At 51.5% G+C, this 23,095-nt stretch overlaps 1 protein-coding gene across 1 annotated transcript; it reads left to right on the top strand.

Annotated features, from left to right (window-relative positions):
• Positions 1-823: 823 nt before the first annotated feature.
• Positions 824-7,298, top strand: LOC120845956. Its single transcript, XM_040217533.3, has 2 exons — positions 824-2,558; positions 2,875-7,298. The coding sequence occupies exons 1-2, from the start codon at positions 1,296-1,298 to the stop codon at positions 2,905-2,907; spliced, it is 1,296 nt and encodes a 431-aa protein (XP_040073467.1). The 5' UTR covers positions 824-1,295; the 3' UTR covers positions 2,908-7,298.
• The last annotated feature ends 15,797 nt before the right edge of the window (positions 7,299-23,095 follow it).

The raw sequence follows: 23,095 nt of genomic DNA on the forward strand, positions 1-23,095 counted from the left end.
ATAAGAAATTTAGCCAGTGGAGTACACTTGCTGGCCCGAGGTCTTTAACGTGTGCCACACTACACGCAGTATTGATACGCGACCACACGCCGGTACGATGCTCATCCTGATCAAAACGAGGAGGGGTGGGGTGGGGATTGAATCCAGGATCCCTCGGGTCTGCAGCGCGAGCTTTCGTTACACGCGCTCCAAGCTGTGGTGCGTTAACGCACTCGGCCAGCCATGGATGCCTTCTTTGGTAGGATGAATTCTGTTTTCATTTACGGAAATCAGAGCAATGTCAGTCTGTCAACTTTGACGGCATTAGTCCCAAAGTGCTATGCGACTCCAACCTTTTACCGCGCATTTTAGACACCGTGGAACATTGGCATTCGTAACTAAAGGTAAGTAGCAAGAATGGCCAGATTGTCAAGGTTAGCCTAGTTTTTCCAGGGCTGCAGCCCCGCACTGTAGCAAGCGCGTGGCTGCCTCTTGCATTTCATTTGCACGAACTCTCGTTGGAAGGAGTCGCCAAACGAAGCCACACGCTATCAGTTTAACAGTACTGGAGTCAGTGGCGTAACTAGATATGACGGCGCCCATGGCAAATAAAATTTCGCGCCCCTCATAATGATAATGATAACGATAATGACATCATTTATTATTATTATGGGTGGACTCAGCTCGGCGCCCCCTTCCCAAGTGGCGCCCGGGGCACTTGTACTCCCCCCTAGTTACGCCACTGACAGGAGTGTAGTATTTTGATTTGCACGAGATGGCGCTACTTGACATCTCCTTTTTAAAGTAGCCATCTCGTGCATCCATGTAAAAAAAATAAAAAAAGGACAGCACGCGACGGCATGAGCCGCGCGTGATCTGCGGCCTCATCGGCCAGTGTTCGCCCCGCTCCTGAATCCGTTGGTTGTCTTTTCTTCTCGCTCCGGCGACCGTCCATGTCCGCTTGGGGCATGTAGTTTCCCGGCTACGTCGAACGTGAGTCACCGGCGCTTGCGTCCAATGTAGCCAGGCTTTAGAGCACCGCCGCGTCGGTGCAGAATATAACATTTTGGCGACGAGGATGGGATATTTGTTTTAATATGTAGCATTTCCTCTTTTGTAACCCGGGATTCGGGAGGGGGCTTCACTCCGCGTCGCGGGTCAGTGGTTGAGGAAACCGGCGCGTAACTGTATTCATGAAATGTATTCCTTTTTGTTCCGGGTGAACGGTAGTCATATTTTGCGGAAAGGCCGCGTTTGATGAGTTTCGGGGGAGGCATTAGGCCTAGGTTTTCAGTACGTTCCATTTTCATCGTGAGATGACTTCGTCATCTTCGTCTTCGAGCGGCCCAACGGCGTTCCCGCCGCCGGCTGTCTTTTTGGCAGTGCCCGGTCCGCCGATAGTAGCTTGGCCGGCATGGAAGCGTGCTTTTCTGACTTTTCTTGACGCGTCGGCGTTGCATCTCGTAGAACCGTTCCGAAAAAAAGCCATCCTGTTTTCGCTGTTGGGCACTGAGGGCCAGCGCATCGTGGATGCATTTCAGCTGTACGAGACGGTTGCGGTGGAGGGGACTGACGAGTTCCAGGTTTTTCTGGAGGCAGTCGAGAAGCATTTTGAGTTTTCGGGTAGTATCGCGCTTGAACGCCAGAAGCTGCGCGGTTTGTTCCAACGTCCTGGCCAGTCGGTAACTGAGTTTCTTGCCGTGTTGCGCCATCAGGCTTCGTTTTGTGCTCTGGGGAACGCGCTCGATGAAAGACTTTGCGAGGTTTTCTTGGAAGGCCTGGAGTCCAGACGCGTTCAGGATCGCGTTCTGCAGGAGTGCGAGGGCAGCGAGCTGCCAACGCTGTCGCGGGCTATCCAGATCGCTCGCCAGTACGAGCAGAGAGCGAAGACGGCCGCAAGTTTTCAGCGGCGAGAGTCGCAAGTCCCGGTCGCGGCAGAAGTCCAGCGTGTCCAGATCGAGAAACGTCAAACGGCAGCAACACAAGATGGCGGCCAAGCGTCGTCTTCTTTCATCGAGCATGGGCAAGATGGCTACAGCGGCTACCCTCCCTGGCCTCAACCTGGCTACCCCCCGTCGCAGCTTGGACCCAGGATTCCTTGGGCTCCGGTGGCCTCCGGTCACGTGCCCCGTTTTCCGGCGAGGGTGTTCCAGCCTCAGCGTGGGCGTGAGCCCGCTCCGCCTCGGACGGGTGGGATCGGAGCAGACGACGCCTGCTACTTCTGTGGACGCCGCCGTCATGATCGGGCGGTTTGCCCGGCGTCTCAAGCGACATGCTTCTTATGTGGAAAGTGGGGACACTTTGCAGTGGCGTGTCGGAGTCGTCGCCCGCCGGCGGCTGCCTTCACCTACGATCGGCGACAGGCATCGTTCCCGGTTCAAGGCCGTGGTACTCGGCGGACCTTCGCCGACAGACAGTTCAGAGGGGACCGGCCCGGCCGGGTTAACGTGGTCGGCCAGTCGCTGTCTCCTGAGGAGCTGCCAAGCGTTAGGCTGACGGAGGAACCTGTGGTCGTCGGGACGGCCGAGCGACGAGAAGGCGGCAGCATGCGTCGTGACGCCTTCATGGCCGAGATCACGGTAAATGGGACCCCTCTTCGTCTTCTTGTTGATACCGGTTCATGTGTGTCGATCCTAAATGAACGCATGTTTAACGAAGTTAACAAGCAGCGGAGGATAAAGTTACATCCGCCGTCGACGCCTCTCGTCCACTATTTGCAAGAGACCATTCCGGTACTTGGATGTTTTGTGGGACAAGTAATTTTTAAGAACCGCTGGACAACGTTGGAGTTTTACGTAACCAAGACTGGACGTTCGTTACTCGGCATCGACGCGGTCCGTGAGTTGCAACTGGTGTTGAATGGCGCTAAACATGAGTGTTTGTATGCGAATGCAGCTCACGGAGGAGGAGCATCACAGCGGGATGTGAGGCCCATGCCCAACCCGCAGCGACGACCGTTCACCGCGTCGTCCTGTCAAGCATCGCAAGTCCCTGGTTCTCGACCAGCGGCAAGTTCCAGACCTTCATTTGCGGAGAACCCGTCTCCTGCTTCATCGGTCTCTGAAGAGACCACACCTAAAGTCTTCGAGGACGAGTCAAGTCCGCAACGTCATCCTGAGAGTCGAGGGCTCCATAGTCCGCAACGTCATCCTGAGAGTCAAGGGCTCCATAGTCCGCAACGTCATCCTGAGAGTCAAGGGCTCCATAGTCTGCAACGTCATCCTGAGAGTCAAGGGCTCCATCATCCACAACGTCATCCTGAGAGTCAAGAGCTCCACAGTCCTGAGAGTCACGGACTACACGGTCCACAAGATCATCCGGGGAGTCAAGCGCCCCAAGGTATGCAGCGTCATCCAGAGAAATCCAGTCCTTCAACGAGCCTTGTTGGTGGTTCCTCGAAGCGAGACACATCCAAGTTGCCACCTGGCTTCGAAGATTTTGAACATCTTTTTAGCCCGGGGTTGGGTCTGCTGAAGAATTACTCGCACAAGGTCAAGGTGCGGCACACAGTTCCACCAGTCCAATCAAAGCTCCGTCGCCTCCCGATGACCCTAAGGGATCGGGTTTCCGAAGAAATTTTCAAGCTGGAGCGAGAGGGCGTAATTGAACGTGTCGAAGCCTCCGAGTGGGTGTCACCTATTGTTGTCGTCCGCAAGCCCGATGGCAACATCCGTATGTGTGTGGACCTACGAGCTCCGAACCAGGCCGTTGTCATTGATTCATTTCCACTTCCTTGCATCAATGAACTGTTGAACTCTCTACGGGGAGCGGCGATCTTCTCCAAGCTGGATTTGGCGTCCGCCTACCATCAAGTCCGTCTCGACCCGGTGAGTCGTGACCTCACGTCTTTCATTACCCACGAGGGGTTATTTCGCTTTAAGAGAGTTTGCTTCGGGCTGGCATCCGCACCCGCAGCTTTCCAGCAACTCATGTCCAAAATCCTAAAGGATTGTCCAGGCGTTCAGTTCTATCTGGACGATATCATCGTTTATGGATCCACTTTGAAGGAGCACGATGAGAATCTCCGTCGTGTCTTGTCTCGAATTTCCCAAGCAGGAATGAAGCTAAACCGTAAAGGTGTTTTCCAAGTACAGGAGCTCTCATTTTTGGGACACCATCTTTCCGTGAAAGGTTTAGCACCCCTGTCATCCAAGGTAGATGCGGTCCTAAATTTTGCAACTCCCTCTGATGCAGTGAAGTTAAGAGCATTTTTAGGGCTGGTAGAGTACTACAGCAAGTTCATCCCTCATTGTTCCACCATCGTCGAACCGATGCGTCGTCTCCTACGTAAAGGAGTTCGTTTCAACTGGTCTCCGGAAGTCGAGGCCAGTTTTCAGAAAGTAAAGACTTCCATCCAAGAAGCTCCAATTTTGGCCATGTTTGACCCGACGTTGCCTATCGTCGTGGCCACAGATGCTTCTCAGTACGGTCTCGGTGCTGTTTTGCAGCAGCAGTATGGTAGCCAGCTTCGTCCTGTAGCCTTCGCGTCTCGCTCGCTAACTGATGCAGAGCGAAGGTATTCCACGGGCGAGAAGGAAGCTCTCGCATGTCTTTGGGCGTGTGAAAAGTGGCACGTGTATCTGTGGGGAAGGTCTTTTGTCATTCGTACTGACCATCAGGCGTTGGTCACGTTGCTGTCCAACAAAGGTTCCGGAATCCGTCCTCTAAGGATCACTCGTTGGTCCTCCCGACTTCTGAATTACAATTTCAAAATGGAGTTTCAGAAGGGTGCCACCAACGTCGTTGCTGACGCGTTTTCACGGTTGCCAGTGTCTGACACTGAGGAGGGCATGAGATTCGACGAGGAAGTTGTTTCCGTCGTAATGGTTCCTTTGTCGAAAGGCGGTTTTCAACAGGCTACGGCCAATGACATAGTTCTTCCTTCAGTCATCCGCTATACTACCTCGGTTTGGCCTGAAGATAGTAAAACCAATCCAGATCTCCGGCCTTACTATCACGTCAGAGACCAACTGTCGCTGTACGACGGTATTTTGTACAAGGGAGAAAAACTTGTCGTCCCTGTCGAGTTTCGAGACCGGATCGTGGAAGTAGCACACGAAGTTCATCAGGGGATCACAAGAACCACAAGTGTGATCCGGGAACACTACTGGTGGCCATTGATGAATGAACACATAAAGAACAAGATCCAGAACTGCACGGTGTGCCATGCTACCGACAAACCAGTGAAGGCTGCACCGGCTCCCTTGCAGCCCATCCAGTTTCCAAGTCAGCCCTGGGAAAAGCTAGGAATCGACATCGTGGGCCCGGTTGATCGTGCACCGGCCAGTCAAAGGTTTTTTTTGGTACTCATAGATTACCACTCCAAGTGGCCAGAAGTCCAAGCCACGTCTTCTGTGACTTCTGCGACTGTCATCAGCTTTTTGAAGAACGTTTTTTCACGCGAGGGACTGCCCTGCGAGATTGTGTCAGATAATGGAGTACAGTTTACCTCCCATGAATTTCAAGATTTCTTGCGTCAACATGGCATCAAACATAGGAGAACGTCATTATACCACCCCCAATGTAACGGGCAGGTGGAAAGATTTAACCGAGTCCTGAAGTCGTGCCTTCAGTTAGCTGTTGTACAAGGTCGTCCACTTCCAGATGCCGTCCGAGACCACCTGGAAGCGTACCGACGTACGGTACATCCTGCAACAGGATTTGCACCATCCTTTCTCCTTCATGGACGAAATCATCGGTCTAGACTGGACGTACAAGGCATGCCGACTAGGACGGTACCTGACGATCTCTTGGAACGTCGAGCTCAGCTACATGGAAGAGTACAGCGCTATCAACAAAACATGAAAGATTATTCTGACCATCGTAGAGCGGTACGACACCCTCAGTTTCATCCTGGGCAGGCTGTTCGCGTATTCAAGCCCACCCATCACAACAAGTTGCGGAGTACATATACAGAACCACAACGGATACATGCACAGTTAGGACCTGCTACATATCAACTCGCTGACGGTAGGAAATGGAACGCAGCGAAGCTTGCAAAGTCCATACAGCTGCCTCCAGCACAAGTTCCTGACTACGGTTGGGATGATGATGATGACGAAGATGACTTGTATATACCTCCTGCAACTCCAGTGGTTCCTGTACTGACCCCTGTCCGTAAAAGCACTTTAACGTCCCAAGTACCAATTGTCTTTTCTTGCCCGGAGGGTTCCTGTGACCCCGCAGCGTCTGGTCTCTTGGGGAGACCCGGTTCATCTGCTGCACCCATGGCAGGTGCACCTCGCCATGCAGCGCTGGGTTCTCCCAAGGAGCCAGATCTGTTTGCTGCGCCAAAGTTTACAGTTCCGGTTGCTGCGGCCGAGTCTCCTGCTCCGGGTGCTGTACCGGGGCCTGTTCCTGGACCTGTTCCTGGAACTGTTCTTGGAGCTGTCCCTAGGCCTGCCTCTGTTCCTGGGGGCCCTGCTCCTGTTTCCGAGGGGAATCTCGGGTCGGCTGTACCCGACATGATCGGGATCTCTGCACCTGAGCTCTGCCCTGCTTCCGTGGCAGACGCTGGACAGTCTGTGGAGCCTGACAGGCTTGTCAGGCCTGTTCCTGAGGCTGCGGTCAGGCCTCTCCCTAAGCCTGTACTCAGGCATGTTCCTGAGGCCGAGATCAGGCCTCTCCCTGAGCCTGGTCCCGGTCCTGTTCCGGCGGTCAGGCCTCTTCCTGGGCCCGTGGTTGTTGCTGCTCCGGACGCTGTGCCAGGGTCATCACCAGAGTCCGTGGTTGCAGAGCAACTACCTGTCTCCGATCTGGCAGTTTGCCCAGACACACGGGCAGAACTGCTCGTTTTGCCGTCGCCAGAAATGAGTACTCTGGAGTCTTCGGGAACGAGTACGCCACCTATGCCTCCACTTGAGGATTCAATGGAAGAACTCACGACCGAGTTCCACACACCACCCACGATCTCCGAGCCATCTACAGCTCCTCTACCACCAGCGAGGCAAGGTCGGCCAATACGCCAGAGAAGACTTCCGCTGAAGTTCAAAGACTATATTATTGCACTTGGCGATGATAGTTTTCAGTCAGATTCGGAGTACAGTGACTAAGACTTTTCTAGTTATGTTTTCGTAAAAGGTCATTTTTGGTATAAACTTTAGGTAGATATAGAACATTAAAAGCATATCACTGTTATAGCAAAACCTTGGCCAAGGTAAAAATGTCTATGACAAACACAATATTCTAAACAATAACCAAACTAACAAACTAACAGTCAACACTACAATGTGTCATGGACATTAAAATAGGTATGGTTGGATGTTTCATTTTCTTCCCAGGAGGAGGAGAGATGAGAGTGCTCTAAGTTGAAATATGACTCTTGGAATGAAATTTTGATCGTCACGTGACTAGTATGATGCAACCTGAACTTTCAGTGAAAACCCGTTTTGTTCGGATGACTTGTTTAAGATTTTGTTGAATTTCCGTGTCGTGCACACAAAGAACGTCTATGAACAATCTTTTGCGAATTTCATATTTTTTTTTTTTGTGTTTCAACGAACAATTTCAAAACCAATATTTCCAGTGAAATAACGCAATTTTCGGGTGGTGAAGTGTTTTGATTTTCGTTATTTTTTTCACATAACGAATGTATAACGTAAGTCTTCCTCCCACAATTTTCTTATTTTTTTTAAGGGAGGGAGAATGTAGTATTTTGATTTGCACGAGATGGCGCTACTTGACATCTCCTTTTTAAAGTAGCCATCTCGTGCATCCATGTAAAAAAAATAAAAAAAGGACAGCACGCGACGGCATGAGCCGCGCGTGATCTGCGGCCTCATCGGCCAGTGTTCGCCCCGCTCCTGAATCCGTTGGTTGTCTTTTCTTCTCGCTCCGGCGACCGTCCATGTCCGCTTGGGGCATGTAGTTTCCCGGCTACGTCGAACGTGAGTCACCGGCGCTTGCGTCCAATGTAGCCAGGCTTTAGAGCACCGCCGCGTCGGCGCAGAATATAACAAGGAGTGCTGCGGAAGCTACGCTAGCTTTAAAAAATTGGCTTGCTCTTTATGTTTATACAGCCTTGATGCGCCTCAACGAGTAATCGGTCTCTTAGCTGTAGGTGAGAAATTTAGCCAGTGTGGTACAACCGCTAACCTGGGATTTTTAACGTGCATCACGCAGTAGTGATCACACGAACGCGTGCCGGTACGAAACTCATCCAGATCGAAACGGGCGGGGGCGGCGGGGATCGAACCCAGGAGGTTCCCAGCGCAAGCTTTCGCTCCACGCTCCGAGCTGAGACGCGTTAGCCCACTCGGCCACTTCCTCCCTTTACGCTAGCTTTAACGTAGCCCACACAGTTTTATACCGACAGTTCGGGAATCTGTTCACACCAACTGAGTACGCGAACGTGGTATTCATAGCTTGCAAAGCCCTTGAAAGTGTCGCCATTGGGGAGGCACTCACTTGCATGGTATATTTTCAGAACGTCTACTCCCAAGTTACAAACCGAGTGCGGTAACAACTGACGACCGAATCTTCTCAAGTGAGAGTCTCATACCAAAGCCGCGAATAAGTCGTGACAGGTGCCTCGGAGCTGCGATAGATGCTGGTGTCGGTGTTGCTGCAATATCGGCGGCCGCCTGCGTATGTTTTGCACACACACGTGGTTTTGCATTTCTCCGACGCTCCATTGTTGTTTCGGATCTGAGGAGAGCCACGGTCCTAAAGTAGACGCCGACGGAAAGAACCACGTTGACAGCCCAATACGGGCGGAACGAGTTTGAAAGCAGAGTTGTAGCACAGCGAACCACGGCTCTCTGGAGTAAAACACCAAAAGTCCTGTCGCGTGTTCCCGAAAGCCGTGGGTGACTTTTTCGACGTCGACTTTCAAAATAAGTTTTATTATTATTTTGGCGTGCTTAGTGCTTATGTGCGTGCAGAGCCGTATGCGTGACGCCACCAACGCCACTTTCGGCCACTTTGAACACAAAGTTCTAAAATGAAGTTTCGAGTTTAAATAAGTAGACATAAGTTGTGTACATGGTATAAGACATGGCAAAAAATAATAAAATAAAATCATGAAAAATCTCCAAGAAATTGCCGGACATAGTAATCGTAGCTGGGGTGAGTGTTGGTGAGTGCTTTGCAACGAGGTAGAGGGCCTTAGAGTGATAAACTGGCAGCTGAAAGTGACCCCCAATTGGCCGCCGCCATGTTGTACAATTTTGACCACTAGACACGTGACCAGGCCAAACCTATGACGTAACCAGACCAAATCTCTGGCGTCAACGTTAAGATGGCAGCGCCCAGTGCGTGTCGGAAGCGTTGTGGACGTTGATCGGAGTGTGTGGATTTCGTGTGCGGAATTCCGTTTTTCAGGGGTTTGTGTGCTCTCCCGCGTAGGAATAACGTGAAGTACGAGGGAACGAGGCTTTTCTTTTTTATTTAATTCAGAGTAAGCCAGATTCGGTCCCGTGCTTCTCGTACGGGCTCGGATCACTACCTCGGACATCGCTCGGTCGTTCGAGTGTAATTAAAACATCCGCAATCGTTAACCACAGGAGCTCCTCGATAATCGCTGTGTCGAAGGATACGTCGAACCCATCCGGAACGCGGAGTCTAAAGGTATGTAAGACGTAATTAGAACGCGGAGTTCTAACGGTACGGCGGACGTGCCCGGGCAATTTTCTTAGCTCGACGGTCAAGATTCGCATTTGAAGCAGCGAGAGAAGTGTTGGAATCTCCGAACTGCTCGGTGCTGAGCTAACTACGGACCACGTCACTATGTGATCCGTAGTGACGTGAAAAAGACCGACGGCGGTCACTCCGGGCGGACGGCAACTCCCGGCCGCCAGCCGTGTGCATTCTGTGAAGGGGCGACAGTCGTGTAAGCAGTACTGTACCAGCTTCTCTTATAGTTATGTTGTTTCCGAGCAGCTTCCCGATCACTAAACCCCGCAAACGCGTGCCGAACTTCCAAAAGGTGTCTGCCAACCTGGAAAGCCTTGAACTCTCAGGGAATTTCGGATCATCCGGGAAAGTCAGGGAATCATTCAAAAAGTGGGCTAAATAAAGGAAGACGACTAGTGAAAGCGGCATGGCGGTTGCTCGTCGGCACGGCCATGCTGAATGACATTGCCGAAATGTCATCCTTCGGCTCAAAAACTTGAGGAATTTGATCAAAATAGTCAGGGAAAAACTTGGAAAAGTCGGGGAATTTGAAATCAGTAGTTTGTTAGACACAATGTTTGATTTTCTTGGCACTCCACGCGCTTTTACACACGACAGGCACACGCCCGTGTATCACGGCAGCCAGGCCAAGCGGCTGCCAGCCACTTATGCAAGGTCGATAAGACGCAAGCGTGGAACGCTTTCGGACTGCTGTAAATACACCAGCGGGAGCGTCCGGCCGCAGTCCGACTGCTCACGCTAGGACACCCCACACAGACTCCGCGTCCTGGGTACGTCTGACGTATCTTTAGATTTTGCATCAAAGGTACCACAGCGCCTGATAATAGGCGCTGTGTCTAAAGGTATCTTTAGACACAGCGCCTGATAATAGTAGTGAATAGGGTCACGTTCAGTGCGCAAGTCACTTTATTATACTCAGACAGCAGAATTCCATTCCCGTTGCGCAGGTAGTTCCAAAGCTAGGCATGCGCTTGAAGACTATGTTTCACTCTTTCATAAAGCAAGCTTTGCGGGACCCCTCCGCCCTTGTGCACCCATTCGCAGGTCGTGTCGCCTTTCCTCACGTAACTCCCGCAGGTCCAGCGAGTTGCCGAGCCACTGCAGCCCCGGCGTTGCTCGGTACATACAAGAGGCGGCTCACGTCGGTCGTCCAGCAGCACACTGAAGGGACGCAAAACTCGCAGCCTCCTTGGTGCTTGCAAGACGAGGCTGAGCAGAGCTCCAAGCTCTTCTGACGCACATGTGCACTCCAATGAGACCGGTGTCGCACCCCGATTCCTAGAGATGTGGTCGCACTGGCAGTCTTGTTGGTCCTTGGGGGCCGTCGAGGAGGGCCAGAAAGCAGAATTCCATCCTTGTTGCGCAGGTAGTTCCCCAGCTAGTCACTTCCTTGAAGACGGCGTCGCACTCTCTCTGGGCGGAAGCTTCGGGATGCTCTTGTGCACCCTTTCACAGGTCGTGTCGCCTTTGCTCACGTAACTCCCGCTGGTCCAGCGAGTTGCCGAGCCGCTGTAGCCCCGGCGTCGCTCGGTACATACAAGAGGCGGCTCACGTCGGTCGTCCAGCAGCACACTGAAGGGACGCAAAGCTCGCAGCCTCCTTGGTGCACGCAAGACGAGGCTGAGCAGAGCTCCAAGCTCTTCTGACACACATGTGCACTCCAATGAGACCGGTGTCGCACCCCGATTCCTAGACATGTGGTCGCGCGTGCAGTCTTGTTGGTCCTTGGGGGCCGTCGAGGAGTGCCAGAAAGCAGAATTCCATCCTTGTTGCGCAGGTAGCTCCCCGGCTAGTCACTTCCTTGAAGACAGCGTCGCACTCTCTCTGGAAGCAAGCTTCAGGATGCTCTTGTGCACCCATTTGCAGGTCGTGTCGCCTTTGCTCACGTAACTCCCGCAGGTCCAGCGAGTTGCCGAGCCACTGCAGCCCCGGCGTCGCTCGGTACATACAAGAGGCGGCTCACGTCGGTCGTCCAGCAGCACACTGGAGGGACGCAAAGCTCGCAGCCTCCTTGGTGCACGCAAGACGAGGCTGAGCAGAGCTCCAAGCTCTTCTGACGCACATGTGCACTCCAATGAGACCGGTGTCGCACCCCGATTCCTAGACATGTGGTCGCACTGGCAGTCTTGTTGGTCCTTGGGGGCCGTCGAGGAGGGCCAGAAAGCAGAATTCCATCCTTGTTGCGCAGGTAGTTCCCCAGCTAGTCACTTCCTTGAAGACAGCGTCGCACTCTCTCTGGGCGGAAGCTTCGGGATGCTCTTGTGCACCCTTTCACAGGTCGTGTCGCCTTTGCTCACGTAACTCCCGCAGGTCCAGCGAGTTGCCGAGCCGCTGTAGCCCCGGCGTCGCTCGGTACATACAAGAGGCGGCTCACGTCGGTCGTCCAGCAGCACACTGAAGGGACGCAAAACTCGCAGCCTCCTTGGTGCTTGCAAGACGAGGCTGAGCAGAGCTCCAAGCTCTTCTGACGCACATGTGCACTCCAATGAGACCGGTGTCGCACCCCGATTCCTAGAGATGTGGTCGCACTGGCAGTCTTGTTGGTCCTTGGGGGCCGTCGAGGAGGGCCAGAAAGCAGAATTCCATCCTTGTTGCGCAGGTAGTTCCCCAGCTAGTCACTTCCTTGAAGACAGCGTCGCACTCTCTCTGGGCGGAAGCTTCGGGATGCTCTTGTGCACCCTTTCACAGGTCGTGTCGCCTTTGCTCACGTAACTCCCGCAGGTCCAGCGAGTTGCCGAGCCGCTGTAGCCCCGGCGTCGCTCGGTACATACAAGAGGCGGCTCACGTCGGTCGTCCAGCAGCACACTGGAGGGGCGCAAAGCTCGCAGCCTCCTTGGTGCACGCAAGACGAGGCTGAGCAGAGCTCCAAGCTCTTCTGACACACATGTGCACTCCAATGAGACCGGTGTCGCACCCCGATTCCTAGACATGTGGTCGCACTGGCAGTCTTGTTGGTCCTTGGGGGCCGTCGAGGAGGGCCAGAAAGCAGAATTCCATCCTTGTTGCGCAGGTAGCTCCCCGGCTAGTCACTTCCTTGAAGACAGCGTCGCACTCTCTCTGGAAGCAAGCTTCAGGATGCTCTTGTGCACTCATTTGCAGGTCGTGTCGCCTTTGCTCACGTAACTCCCGCAGGTCCAGCGAGTTGCCGAGCCACTGCAGCCCCGGCGTCGCTCGGTACATACAAGAGGCGGCTCACGTCGGTCGTCCAGCAGCACACTGGAGGGACGCAAAGCTCGCAGCCTCCTTGGTGCTTGCAAGACGAGGCTGAGCAGACCTCCAAGCTCTTCTGACGCACATGTGCACTCCAATAATACCGGTGTCGCACTGGCAGTCTTGTTGGACCTTGGGGGCCGTCGAGAAGTGCCAGAAAGTGGAATTCCATCCTCCTTGCGCAGGTAGTTCCCCAGCTAGTAACTTCCTAGAAGACGACATCGCACTGTCTCTGGGCGGAAGCTTCGGGATGCTCTTGTGCACCCATTCACAGGTCGTGTCGCCTTTGCTCACGTAACTCCCGCAGGTCCAGCGAGTTGCCGAGCCACTGCAGCCCCGGCGTCGCTCGGTACATACAAGAGGCGGCTCACGTCGGTCGTCCAGCAGCACACTGGAGGGACGCCTCGCAGCCTCCTTGGTGCATGCAAGATGAGGCTGAGCAGATCTCCAAGCTCTTCTGACGCACATGTGCACTCCAATGAGACCGGTGTCGCACTGGCAGTCTTGTTGGACCTTGGGGGCCGTCGAGGAGTGCCAGAAAGCAGAATTCCATCCTCCTTGCGCAGGTAGTTCCCCAGCTAGTAACTTCCTAGAAGACGACGTCGCACTCTCTCTGGGCGGAAGCTTCGGGATGCTTTTGTGCACCCATTCACAGGTCGTGTCGCCTTTGCTCACGTAACTCCCGCAGGTCCAGCGAGTTGCCGAGCCACTGCAGCCCCGGTGTCGCTCGGTACATACAAGAGGCGGCTCACGTCGGTCGTCCAGCAGCACACTGAAGGGACGCAAAGCACGCAGCCTCCTTGGTGCACGCAAGACGAGGCTGAGCAGACCTCCAAGCTCTTCTGACGCACATGTGCACTCCAATAAGACCGGTGTCGCACTGGCAGTCTTGTTGGACCTTGGGGGCCGTCGAGGAGTGCCAGAAAGCAGAATTCCATCCTCCTGGCGCAGGTAGTTCCCCAGCTAGTAACTTCCTAGAAGACGACGTCGCACTCTCTCTGGGCGGAAGCTTCGGGATGCTTTTGTGCACCCATTCACAGGTCGTGTCGCCTTTGCTCACGTAACTCCCGCAGGTCCAGCGAGCTGCCGAGCCACTGCAGCCCCGGCGTCGCTCGGTACATACAAGAGGCGGCTCACGTCGGTCGTCCAGCAGCACACTGAAGGGACGCAAAGCACGCAGCCTCCTTGGTGCTTGCAAGACAAGGCTGAGCAGACCTCCAAGCTCTTCTGACGCACATGTGCACTCCTATAAGACCGGTGTCGCACTGGCAGTCTTGTTGGACCTTGGGGGCCGTCGAGGAGTGCCAGGAAGCAGAATTCCATCCTCCTGGCGCAGGTAGTTCCCCAGCTAGTAACTTCCTAGAAGACGACGTCGCACTGTCTCTGGGCGGAAGCTTCGGGATGCTCTTGTGCACCCATTCACAGGTCGTGTCGCCTTTGCTCACGTAACTCCCGCAGGTCCAGCGAGTTGCCGAGCCACTGCAGCCCCGGCGTCGCTCGGTACATACAAGAGGCGGCTCACGTCGGTCGTCCAGCAGCACACTGGAGGGACGCCTCGCAGCCTCCTTGGTGCATGCAAGATGAGGCTGAGCAGACCTCCAAGCTCTTCTGACGCACATGTGCACTCCAGTGAGACAGGTGTCGCACCCCGATTCCTAGAGATGTGGTCGCACTGGCAGTGTTGTTGGTCCTTGGGGCCGTCGAGGAGTGCTAGAAAGCAGAATGCCATCCTTGTTGCGCAGGTAGTTCCCCAGCTAGTCACTTCCTTGAAGAGGACGTCGCACTCTCTCTGGAAGCAAGCTTCGGGATGCTCGTGTGCACCCATTCGCAGGTCGTGTCGCCTTTGCTCACAAAGCTCCCGCAGGTTGCAGGGCAGCGAGTTCACACATGAGCCCTATTCGTTCCCCAATTGAGGGTCATATGAGCTCTCTAAACCAACCTTGCCATGTTGCTTGTCCATCTCTGGCTCCATTCTTGGCACTCTTTGCTCATTAAATCATTGTCTCTTGTGATTATGTTACATGGAGCGTGCAGAGCTGTTTTGGGTGCAGTTTTCATGACAGAGCTGACATTTGAGTGAAAATGCCTTGGTGCTGCAGTGGATTCGTGACCCTTATCAATGCCCGCGAAAGATTACTAGCTTCGTCAAGAACTGTCGGATGGTGCTACCTCTTTCTGCGGCACTCTGCTGACGGCACATGTGGTGGATTCGCAGCTTGAAGAAGTATTCCAGCATTGTCTTGACCATAATTGCGCAGTGGGACTGGTTGTCGATTGTCTGTGCCAGGAAGAGGTGGTCAAAGCTCTTAAACAGCGGGGTCATGAAGATGATGGCCATTGCCTCTGCCTGCAGTCTTTGTAGCCAGTTTCGACCTCCTTTGGCCGCCTTGTCAAAGTGCCTGCGAAGCACCTTCTCCGCTATTTTGCACAAGCCCAGGATGTCCTGTGAGGGGCTGTGGAGCCCCCCAGCATCCTTGATCAGTATAAGGTCGCTCTTGGCTCTTGTAAGAAGTGCGATCTTAGAGCACTCTGGGCACTTGGTCATTTTTGCAAAGTTGACTGCCACGTTTCCAGCAATGTATTCTACAACACATTCGGCGAATTCTGAAAGCGGCTTGTAGGAGACAGTACTGTTGGCCTCTTCGCCCCTTGCATCCTCAGCCCTTCTCTGATCTTGCTGGTGCTGCGCCGACGAGCTTACGAGAAGCGTCTCGGTGCCGTCGACCTGGCAGTTGCCGCAAGTTGAAGGCAGGACGTTGGCGAGCAAGCACTTTCTGTATGCTGACCGAAACTCTAGCGCTGTGGGGTTGTTGTTGTTACCCGTCCTGTTGCGTACAGTGGCAAAAAACAGCTCAAGGTGGTCCTGACTGAGCTTTCGCGTCAGCAGGCACCTGAGTGGCGGACTGGGGCTCCAGACCAGGTCTTCTGCCAGACCTTTGATGGAATCAAGGACAAGTAGGAATCCGAGGACTGGAGTCTTCCTTGCCCCTTGGCTCAACGGCTTGCCCGTTACGTCTTTCAGGGCTCGAAGGTAGCGTGAAGCTTGCTCAATCCTTTCCAGAATGGTGACTTGGTTGCTGGCACGAATGGGACATTTGCTCCCACGACCAAGGGGATGACATGAGTTCGTCAGGTCAAATATATCATCGACTGCTGCGGCAAACTTGGCAGTCGCCTCAGCACCCTCGAAGCCTTGGATACCCTTTTCCTTGCAAAACAGCAAGGCGCAGCTGACGGACCGGCTCAAGGTTTGGGCTGCCAGTGACACCTTCATCTTCTGTCTCTCGAAGTCAATGTGCTGCTTTCGGAGCTTGTTGGCTGCATGAAGGCCTTCTTGCTGCTGCAGGTTGTCCAAGGCCGCAAGGTACCGCCAGGCCACGACCTTACCTGCCCCATCTATGATGCACCCTTTCTCGGCCAGCAGGTTCCGCATGAGCTTTAGCATATGGCAGGCGTCCAAGACGGCGTGGACCCTGCTGGTGGGGTCCGATGGATGCGTGAACCAGCTCTTCATCGGCTGAGCAAAGCGCACTCCGAGCGCTGTGAGCATGGTGATGTTGCAGTTTGTCCCGTCACACGTCACACTTATACACTTTGCTCCAGCATCCTTCAGTTTAATTATGTACTCCCGTACCAGGTTGGCGCGAGCGTTGCCGTCTAGACCATCGATGAGGGCGTAACCCAGGGGGATCTTCCAGTTTCGGTTGACTGCCACCGCCAAAAATACAAGTGCGTGCTTCGCAAAGGTGACGCAGTCGTTTCGGATGATGCCGTGACCCAGGTCACAGTACCCGACGACTTCTTTGCCATCCCAGTCTGTTTGTCTTTTTATTCCCATCTCATCGACCATCAGGCTGACGAAAAGAGGTCCCTTCTGGGCTTCCTGTGCAACTTTCTCAAACGACTGCTGGGTGAATCCTGGTCGTGCATCAACCACCGCTGCCCATTTCCGCAGAGTGCTTGGGTGTGGTAGCTTGACGTGCTTTCGCAGAAAGCTGTATGCCTTTGCCGAGTAAAAATGGAGCGTGAGGGCAAACTTGCGCACATCCTCTGTACATGCGTTTTTGTTGTGCCTGACTCTTTTAAGACGAGGTTGCGCATTGTGTTGGTGAATGCATTGTCAAGTATGTCAACTGCTGGCTTAGGAAGTCGTGTCCTCAGTTCACGGAGCAGCGTGTTGAGCTTCCTAATCCTGGCCGTCTTCCGATTGATCTTCTTCTTTGCCTGTTTCAACAGTTTCCTCGCCTTCTGCAGCTTGTGCCTACTCGTGGCCAGGACCCTTTGCAGTCGTGGTGACACAGCTGCGTACGAGTGGTCACCGAAGGAAGTGTTGCGTCGCATGAACACAGCTTCAGGGGGAGTCTCTGACGTCGTAGCCTGAGAGGGGGAAGTAACCAGCTCTACACTGCTTCCAGAACCAGCAGCAGCTTGGGCCTCTCCTGGGGTTGGCTGATCAGTTGTCGATCCAGGCTGCCTCTCTGGAGGGTGAGACCTGTCAGCAGAACAACGAGCGGTGACATTCAAGACTGCCTGTACTCCACAAGACTGTGTGCCAGGGCATGCATTCTTGGCAGGTTATACTGTGCAGTGTGATATGTGACCACACCTTTTATGCGTTGGCCAGAACTGGCACTGACCCACAAAAAGGGGGTGCTGGGAGTTCTGGCTTATGAATAGGGTTCCATGTTTTGGGTGTTTTTAATTTGTGAGTATTACCTGGCTCAGTGAGCAAAAAAAGAGCCGTGATCAAAGGGTACAGCCAAAAGCCGTAACCAAAAGTTGTGTCCAAATGCCGTGACCAATGCGACGCAATCCAAGGGAAAAGAAAATACAAGAAAAACAAACATCTGTGCTCACGTTATCATTTTCGTCACGTGACTTAATTATTAATCACGTGATCGAACAAAAAATAAACCTAGAAATAAATTATCCCCTGCCCGGTTTCGAACCTAGGCTCTCATGATCGCAAAACTAGAGTGCTATTCGTTGCGTCAACCTTGCTCATTGACGTCAATATAACCCGACCAAAGGTAATGCTCACGCATTCTCACATCATGAAAAAAAGCTGAGGTGCTCTCTTAGTTTTATTTTTTTAAAAATGGGGGTGATCTTTTGGTGCTTATTTGTTCTCTCGAATTTTGAGTTTTTTTGGTGTCTGTTTTTGATATCGACCAAAACTCGGAGTTTAACGGTACTTATGTGGTAAAAGCAAATGCATATCTGTGGCGTTTCTAGGAGACGCAACATGATATGCACTATTCATTGCTAAATGGAGCACATAAAAACAATTTCCAAAGAAAAAGAGCAGCCTCGCAGACAGTTCAGTGCGGTCGGTGTTGTGGTTCAACAAAAGTACAGATGTTTATAAAGGTTCCCTGCCGTGGAAAGTGCAATTTCTCTTCAAAGCAAGCTCAATTCGGGTTTTGCAGATTTAAAAAAAAATCGTTTGGAGGTCATATTTTTATGTATATCAGTGTATACTGAAAACACGGAACCCACTTATGATTGAATGATTGTAAAAAGCATACAGCATGCCATGGAATTATTATAATCGTGGTGGTTGAAAGTGTTGCAAAGAACCTGAATGTTTTACTCAAACCTATCAACTTGATCCCAAAGATGCCACTTTTCTAGTGATTCGTTGACCACCACTTTCAGATACAAGGGACACACCTTTGCAAATTGTGCAACTAGTCGCCCGAAGTACCTGAAGACTGGAGCCTGCATCATGTGTAATTTTACCTTGTCATTGTTGTACTGACATTTTCTATTTGTGCAGTGTTGTCAAGTGCAAACAGTGAGCATGCTAGTTTATTAGAGTTCCATGGAACCTATCCTTTTCATGTAATGCATCTGCAACAATGATTTTAAGGCAAATAGAAATATTGTGATCTGCTGCAATGAAACTTGCTCTATTCATACCTATGCCTGTGCTTCGGTCGCTGGCACAGAAGGAAGGCCTCATCAGACCGCGATCTTGATCGCTTCCGAGGTGACCGTTTTGTCTTGCTTGCTGGGGAGCTGAACACCGTTGGCACACTTCCTTGCCTGAGGTACGTCTTATTGTTCAGTTGGTAGAAACAGTTGTCCGCAAAGTGCAGTGAGCACAACTTGGACCATCTGCTGAGCTTCCAGTCTCGGCAGGGCAGCTTCTCCATCCATGCCTTTAGGAGTTCCGGATCATTCAGTGGGAACCTGTGATGGTATATTGAAGCAATTGGGAAACCTCTTTTTTTGCATGCAAAGAGAAATGTACCAAGCCATCTGGTGAAAGACTGTTTTAGGCACATTCCAAGTGCATAAATGAACAAGAATCTGGTATCTTGCAGACTGACCACCTCTTTGAGCCACTCTGAGGAACAGTAGGTTAAGGTATGTGCTTATTTATTCAAATCGCCCTGCTCTCGGAAACTAGCAATAAGAATGCCATACTTTTGTAGGGAATCGCATTTCCTCCTGCGGAAGGCATGAATCTAAGTGAAGTTTTGGCAGTGAGATCAGCTTACAAGCTGCTTCCCTTGTTGAGTTCTATATATGTGCACGGGAAGGCGAGCCACGGATCTTCTAGCGCGCGAGGGGACGGAAGAGAAATGCACGCCACGTCAAACAGTCTCAACATGTTAGCATAGCCAGCAAAACGAACGGTGTGACCAGGTTGACTCCAAGAACTAGGAAACTTACCTATGATACGAGATCCCCAAGTCCTGGCCGCCCCTGTTGGCACAACCAATATCGGCGCAGGTACTCGGCATGGTCTTGTTTTTAGGGTCGTTTGATTATTTTTCTCGGTTAGAAAAGCGGCGAAGCAAGACGAGCCGTCGAAATCTGAACCGAAAAGATGCGCGCCAAAAGTCGTCTGCTATGTTTACGGACCGTAAATACAACGGTGATCAAATGATTTGAACAGTTCAGATTATTTGTAAAAATCCATTTTTACCGCAGAAAACACACAATTCAAGGGTATTGCGGATTGTAAACGAAATTCAGAGAGCGCAAAACGGACGGAGAAAGAGCAGACGATTTTTATGCGCGCTGAAATTTTTTGTAGCGCTGAAGCACGCTCAACGAGGACGCTGAACGACGTCGCTTCCGCGCCTTCTGAATTTCGTTTACAATCCGCAATAACCTTGAATTGTGTGTTTTCTGCGGTAAAAATGGATTTTTACAAATAATCTGAACTGTTCAAATCATTTGATCACCGTTGTATTTACGGTCCGTAAACATAGCAGACGACTATTGGCGCGCGTCTTTTCGGTTCAGATTTCGACGGCTCGTCTTGCTTCGCCGCTTTTCTAACCGAGAAAAATAATCAAACGACCCTAAAAACAAGACCATGCCGAGTACCTGCGCCGATATTGGTTGTGCCAACAGGGGCGGCCAGGACTTGGGGATCTCGTATCATAGGTAAGTTTCCTAGTTCTTGGAGTCAACCTGGTCACACCGTTCGTTTTGCTGGCTATGCTAACATGTTGAGACTGTTTGACGTGGCGTGCATTTCTCTTCCGTCCCCTCGCGCGCTAGAAGATCCGTGGCTCGCCTTCCCGTGCACATATATAGAACTCAACAAGGGAAGCAGCTTGTAAGCTGATCTCACTGCCAAAACTTCACTTAGATTCATGCCTTCCGCAGGAGGAAATGCGATTCCCTACAAAAGTATGGCATTCTTATTGCTAGTTTCCGAGAGCAGGGCGATTTGAATAAATAAGCACATACCTTAACCTACTGTTCCTCAGAGTGGCTCAAAGAGGTGGTCAGTCTGCAAGATACCAGATTCTTGTTCATTTATGCACTTGGAATGTGCCTAAAACAGTCTTTCACCAGATGGCTTGGTACATTTCTCTTTGCATGCAAAAAAAGAGGTTTCCCAATTGCTTCAATATACCATCACAGGTTCCCACTGAATGATCCGGAACTCCTAAAGGCATGGATGGAGAAGCTGCCCTGCCGAGACTGGAAGCTCAGCAGATGGTCCAAGTTGTGCTCACTGCACTTTGCGGACAACTGTTTCTACCAACTGAACAATAAGACGTACCTCAGGCAAGGAAGTGTGCCAACGGTGTTCAGCTCCCCAGCAAGCAAGACAAAACGGTCACCTCGGAAGCGATCAAGATCGCGGTCTGATGAGGCCTTCCTTCTGTGCCAGCGACCGAAGCACAGGCATAGGTATGAATAGAGCAAGTTTCATTGCAGCAGATCACAATATTTTTATTTGCCTCAAAATCATTGTTGCAGATGCATTACATGAAAAGGATAGGTTCCATGGAACTCTAATAAACTAGCATGCTCACTGTTTGCACTTGACAACACTGCACAAATAGAAAATGTCAGTACAACAATGACAAGGTAAAATTACACATGATGCAGGCTCCAGTCTTCAGGTACTTCGGGCGACTAGTTGCACAATTTGCAAAGGTGTGTCCCTTGTATCTGAAAGTGGTGGTCAACGAATCACTAGAAAAGTGGCATCTTTGGGATCAAGTTGATAGGTTTGAGTAAAACATTCAGGTTCTTTGCAACACTTTCAACCACCACGATTATAATAATTCCATGGCATGCTGTATGCTTTTTACAATCATTCAATCATAAGTGGGTTCCGTGTTTTCAGTATACACTGATATACATAAAAATATGACCTCCAAACGATTTTTTTTTAAATCTGCAAAACCCGAATTGAGCTTGCTTTGAAGAGAAATTGCACTTTCCATGGCAGGGAACCTTTATAAACGTCTGTACTTTTGTTGAACCACAACACCGACCGCACTGAACTGTCTGCGAGGCTGCTCTTTTTCTTTGGAAATTGTTTTTATGTGCTCCATTTAGCAATGAATAGTGCATATCATGTTGCGTCTCCTAGAAACGCCACAGATATGCATTTGCTTTTACCACATAAGTACCGTTAAACTCCGAGTTTTGGTCGATATCAAAAACAGACACCAAAAAAACTCAAAATTCGAGAGAACAAATAAGCACCAAAAGATCACCCCCATTTTTAAAAAAATAAAACTAAGAGAGCACCTCAGCTTTTTTTCATGATGTGAGAATGCGTGAGCATTACCTTTGGTCGGGTTATATTGACGTCAATGAGCAAGGTTGACGCAACGAATAGCACTCTAGTTTTGCGATCATGAGAGCCTAGGTTCGAAACCGGGCAGGGGATAATTTATTTCTAGGTTTATTTTTTGTTCGATCACGTGATTAATAATTAAGTCACGTGACGAAAATGATAACGTGAGCACAGATGTTTGTTTTTCTTGTATTTTCTTTTCCCTTGGATTGCGTCGCATTGGTCACGGCATTTGGACACAACTTTTGGTTACGGCTTTTGGCTGTACCCTTTGATCACGGCTCTTTTTTTGCTCACTGAGCCAGGTAATACTCACAAATTAAAAACACCCAAAACATGGAACCCTATTCATAAGCCAGAACTCCCAGCACCCCCTTTTTGTGGGTCAGTGCCAGTTCTGGCCAACGCATAAAAGGTGTGGTCACATATCACACTGCACAGTATAACCTGCCAAGAATGCATGCCCTGGCACACAGTCTTGTGGAGTACAGGCAGTCTTGAATGTCACCGCTCGTTGTTCTGCTGACAGGTCTCACCCTCCAGAGAGGCAGCCTGGATCGACAACTGATCAGCCAACCCCAGGAGAGGCCCAAGCTGCTGCTGGTTCTGGAAGCAGTGTAGAGCTGGTTACTTCCCCCTCTCAGGCTACGACGTCAGAGACTCCCCCTGAAGCTGTGTTCATGCGACGCAACACTTCCTTCGGTGACCACTCGTACGCAGCTGTGTCACCACGACTGCAAAGGGTCCTGGCCACGAGTAGGCACAAGCTGCAGAAGGCGAGGAAACTGTTGAAACAGGCAAAGAAGAAGATCAATCGGAAGACGGCCAGGATTAGGAAGCTCAACACGCTGCTCCGTGAACTGAGGACACGACTTCCTAAGCCAGCAGTTGACATACTTGACAATGCATTCACCAACACAATGCGCAACCTCGTCTTAAAAAGAGTCAGGCACAACAAAAACGCATGTACAGAGGATGTGCACAAGTTTGCCCTCACGCTCCATTTTTACTCGGCAAAGGCATACAGCTTTCTGCGAAAGCACGTCAAGCTACCACACCCAAGCACTCTGCGGAAATGGGCAGCGGTGGTTGATGCACGACCAGGATTCACCCAGCAGTCGTTTGAGAAAGTTGCACAGGAAGCCCAGAAGGGACCTCTTTTCGTCAGCCTGATGGTCGATGAGATGGGAATAAAAAGACAAACAGACT

Source organism: Ixodes scapularis, unplaced genomic scaffold (assembly GCF_016920785.2).
Source record: "Ixodes scapularis isolate PalLabHiFi unplaced genomic scaffold, ASM1692078v2 PGA_scaffold1__304_contigs__length_218370807, whole genome shotgun sequence".
Taxonomy (NCBI): domain Eukaryota; kingdom Metazoa; phylum Arthropoda; class Arachnida; order Ixodida; family Ixodidae; genus Ixodes; species Ixodes scapularis.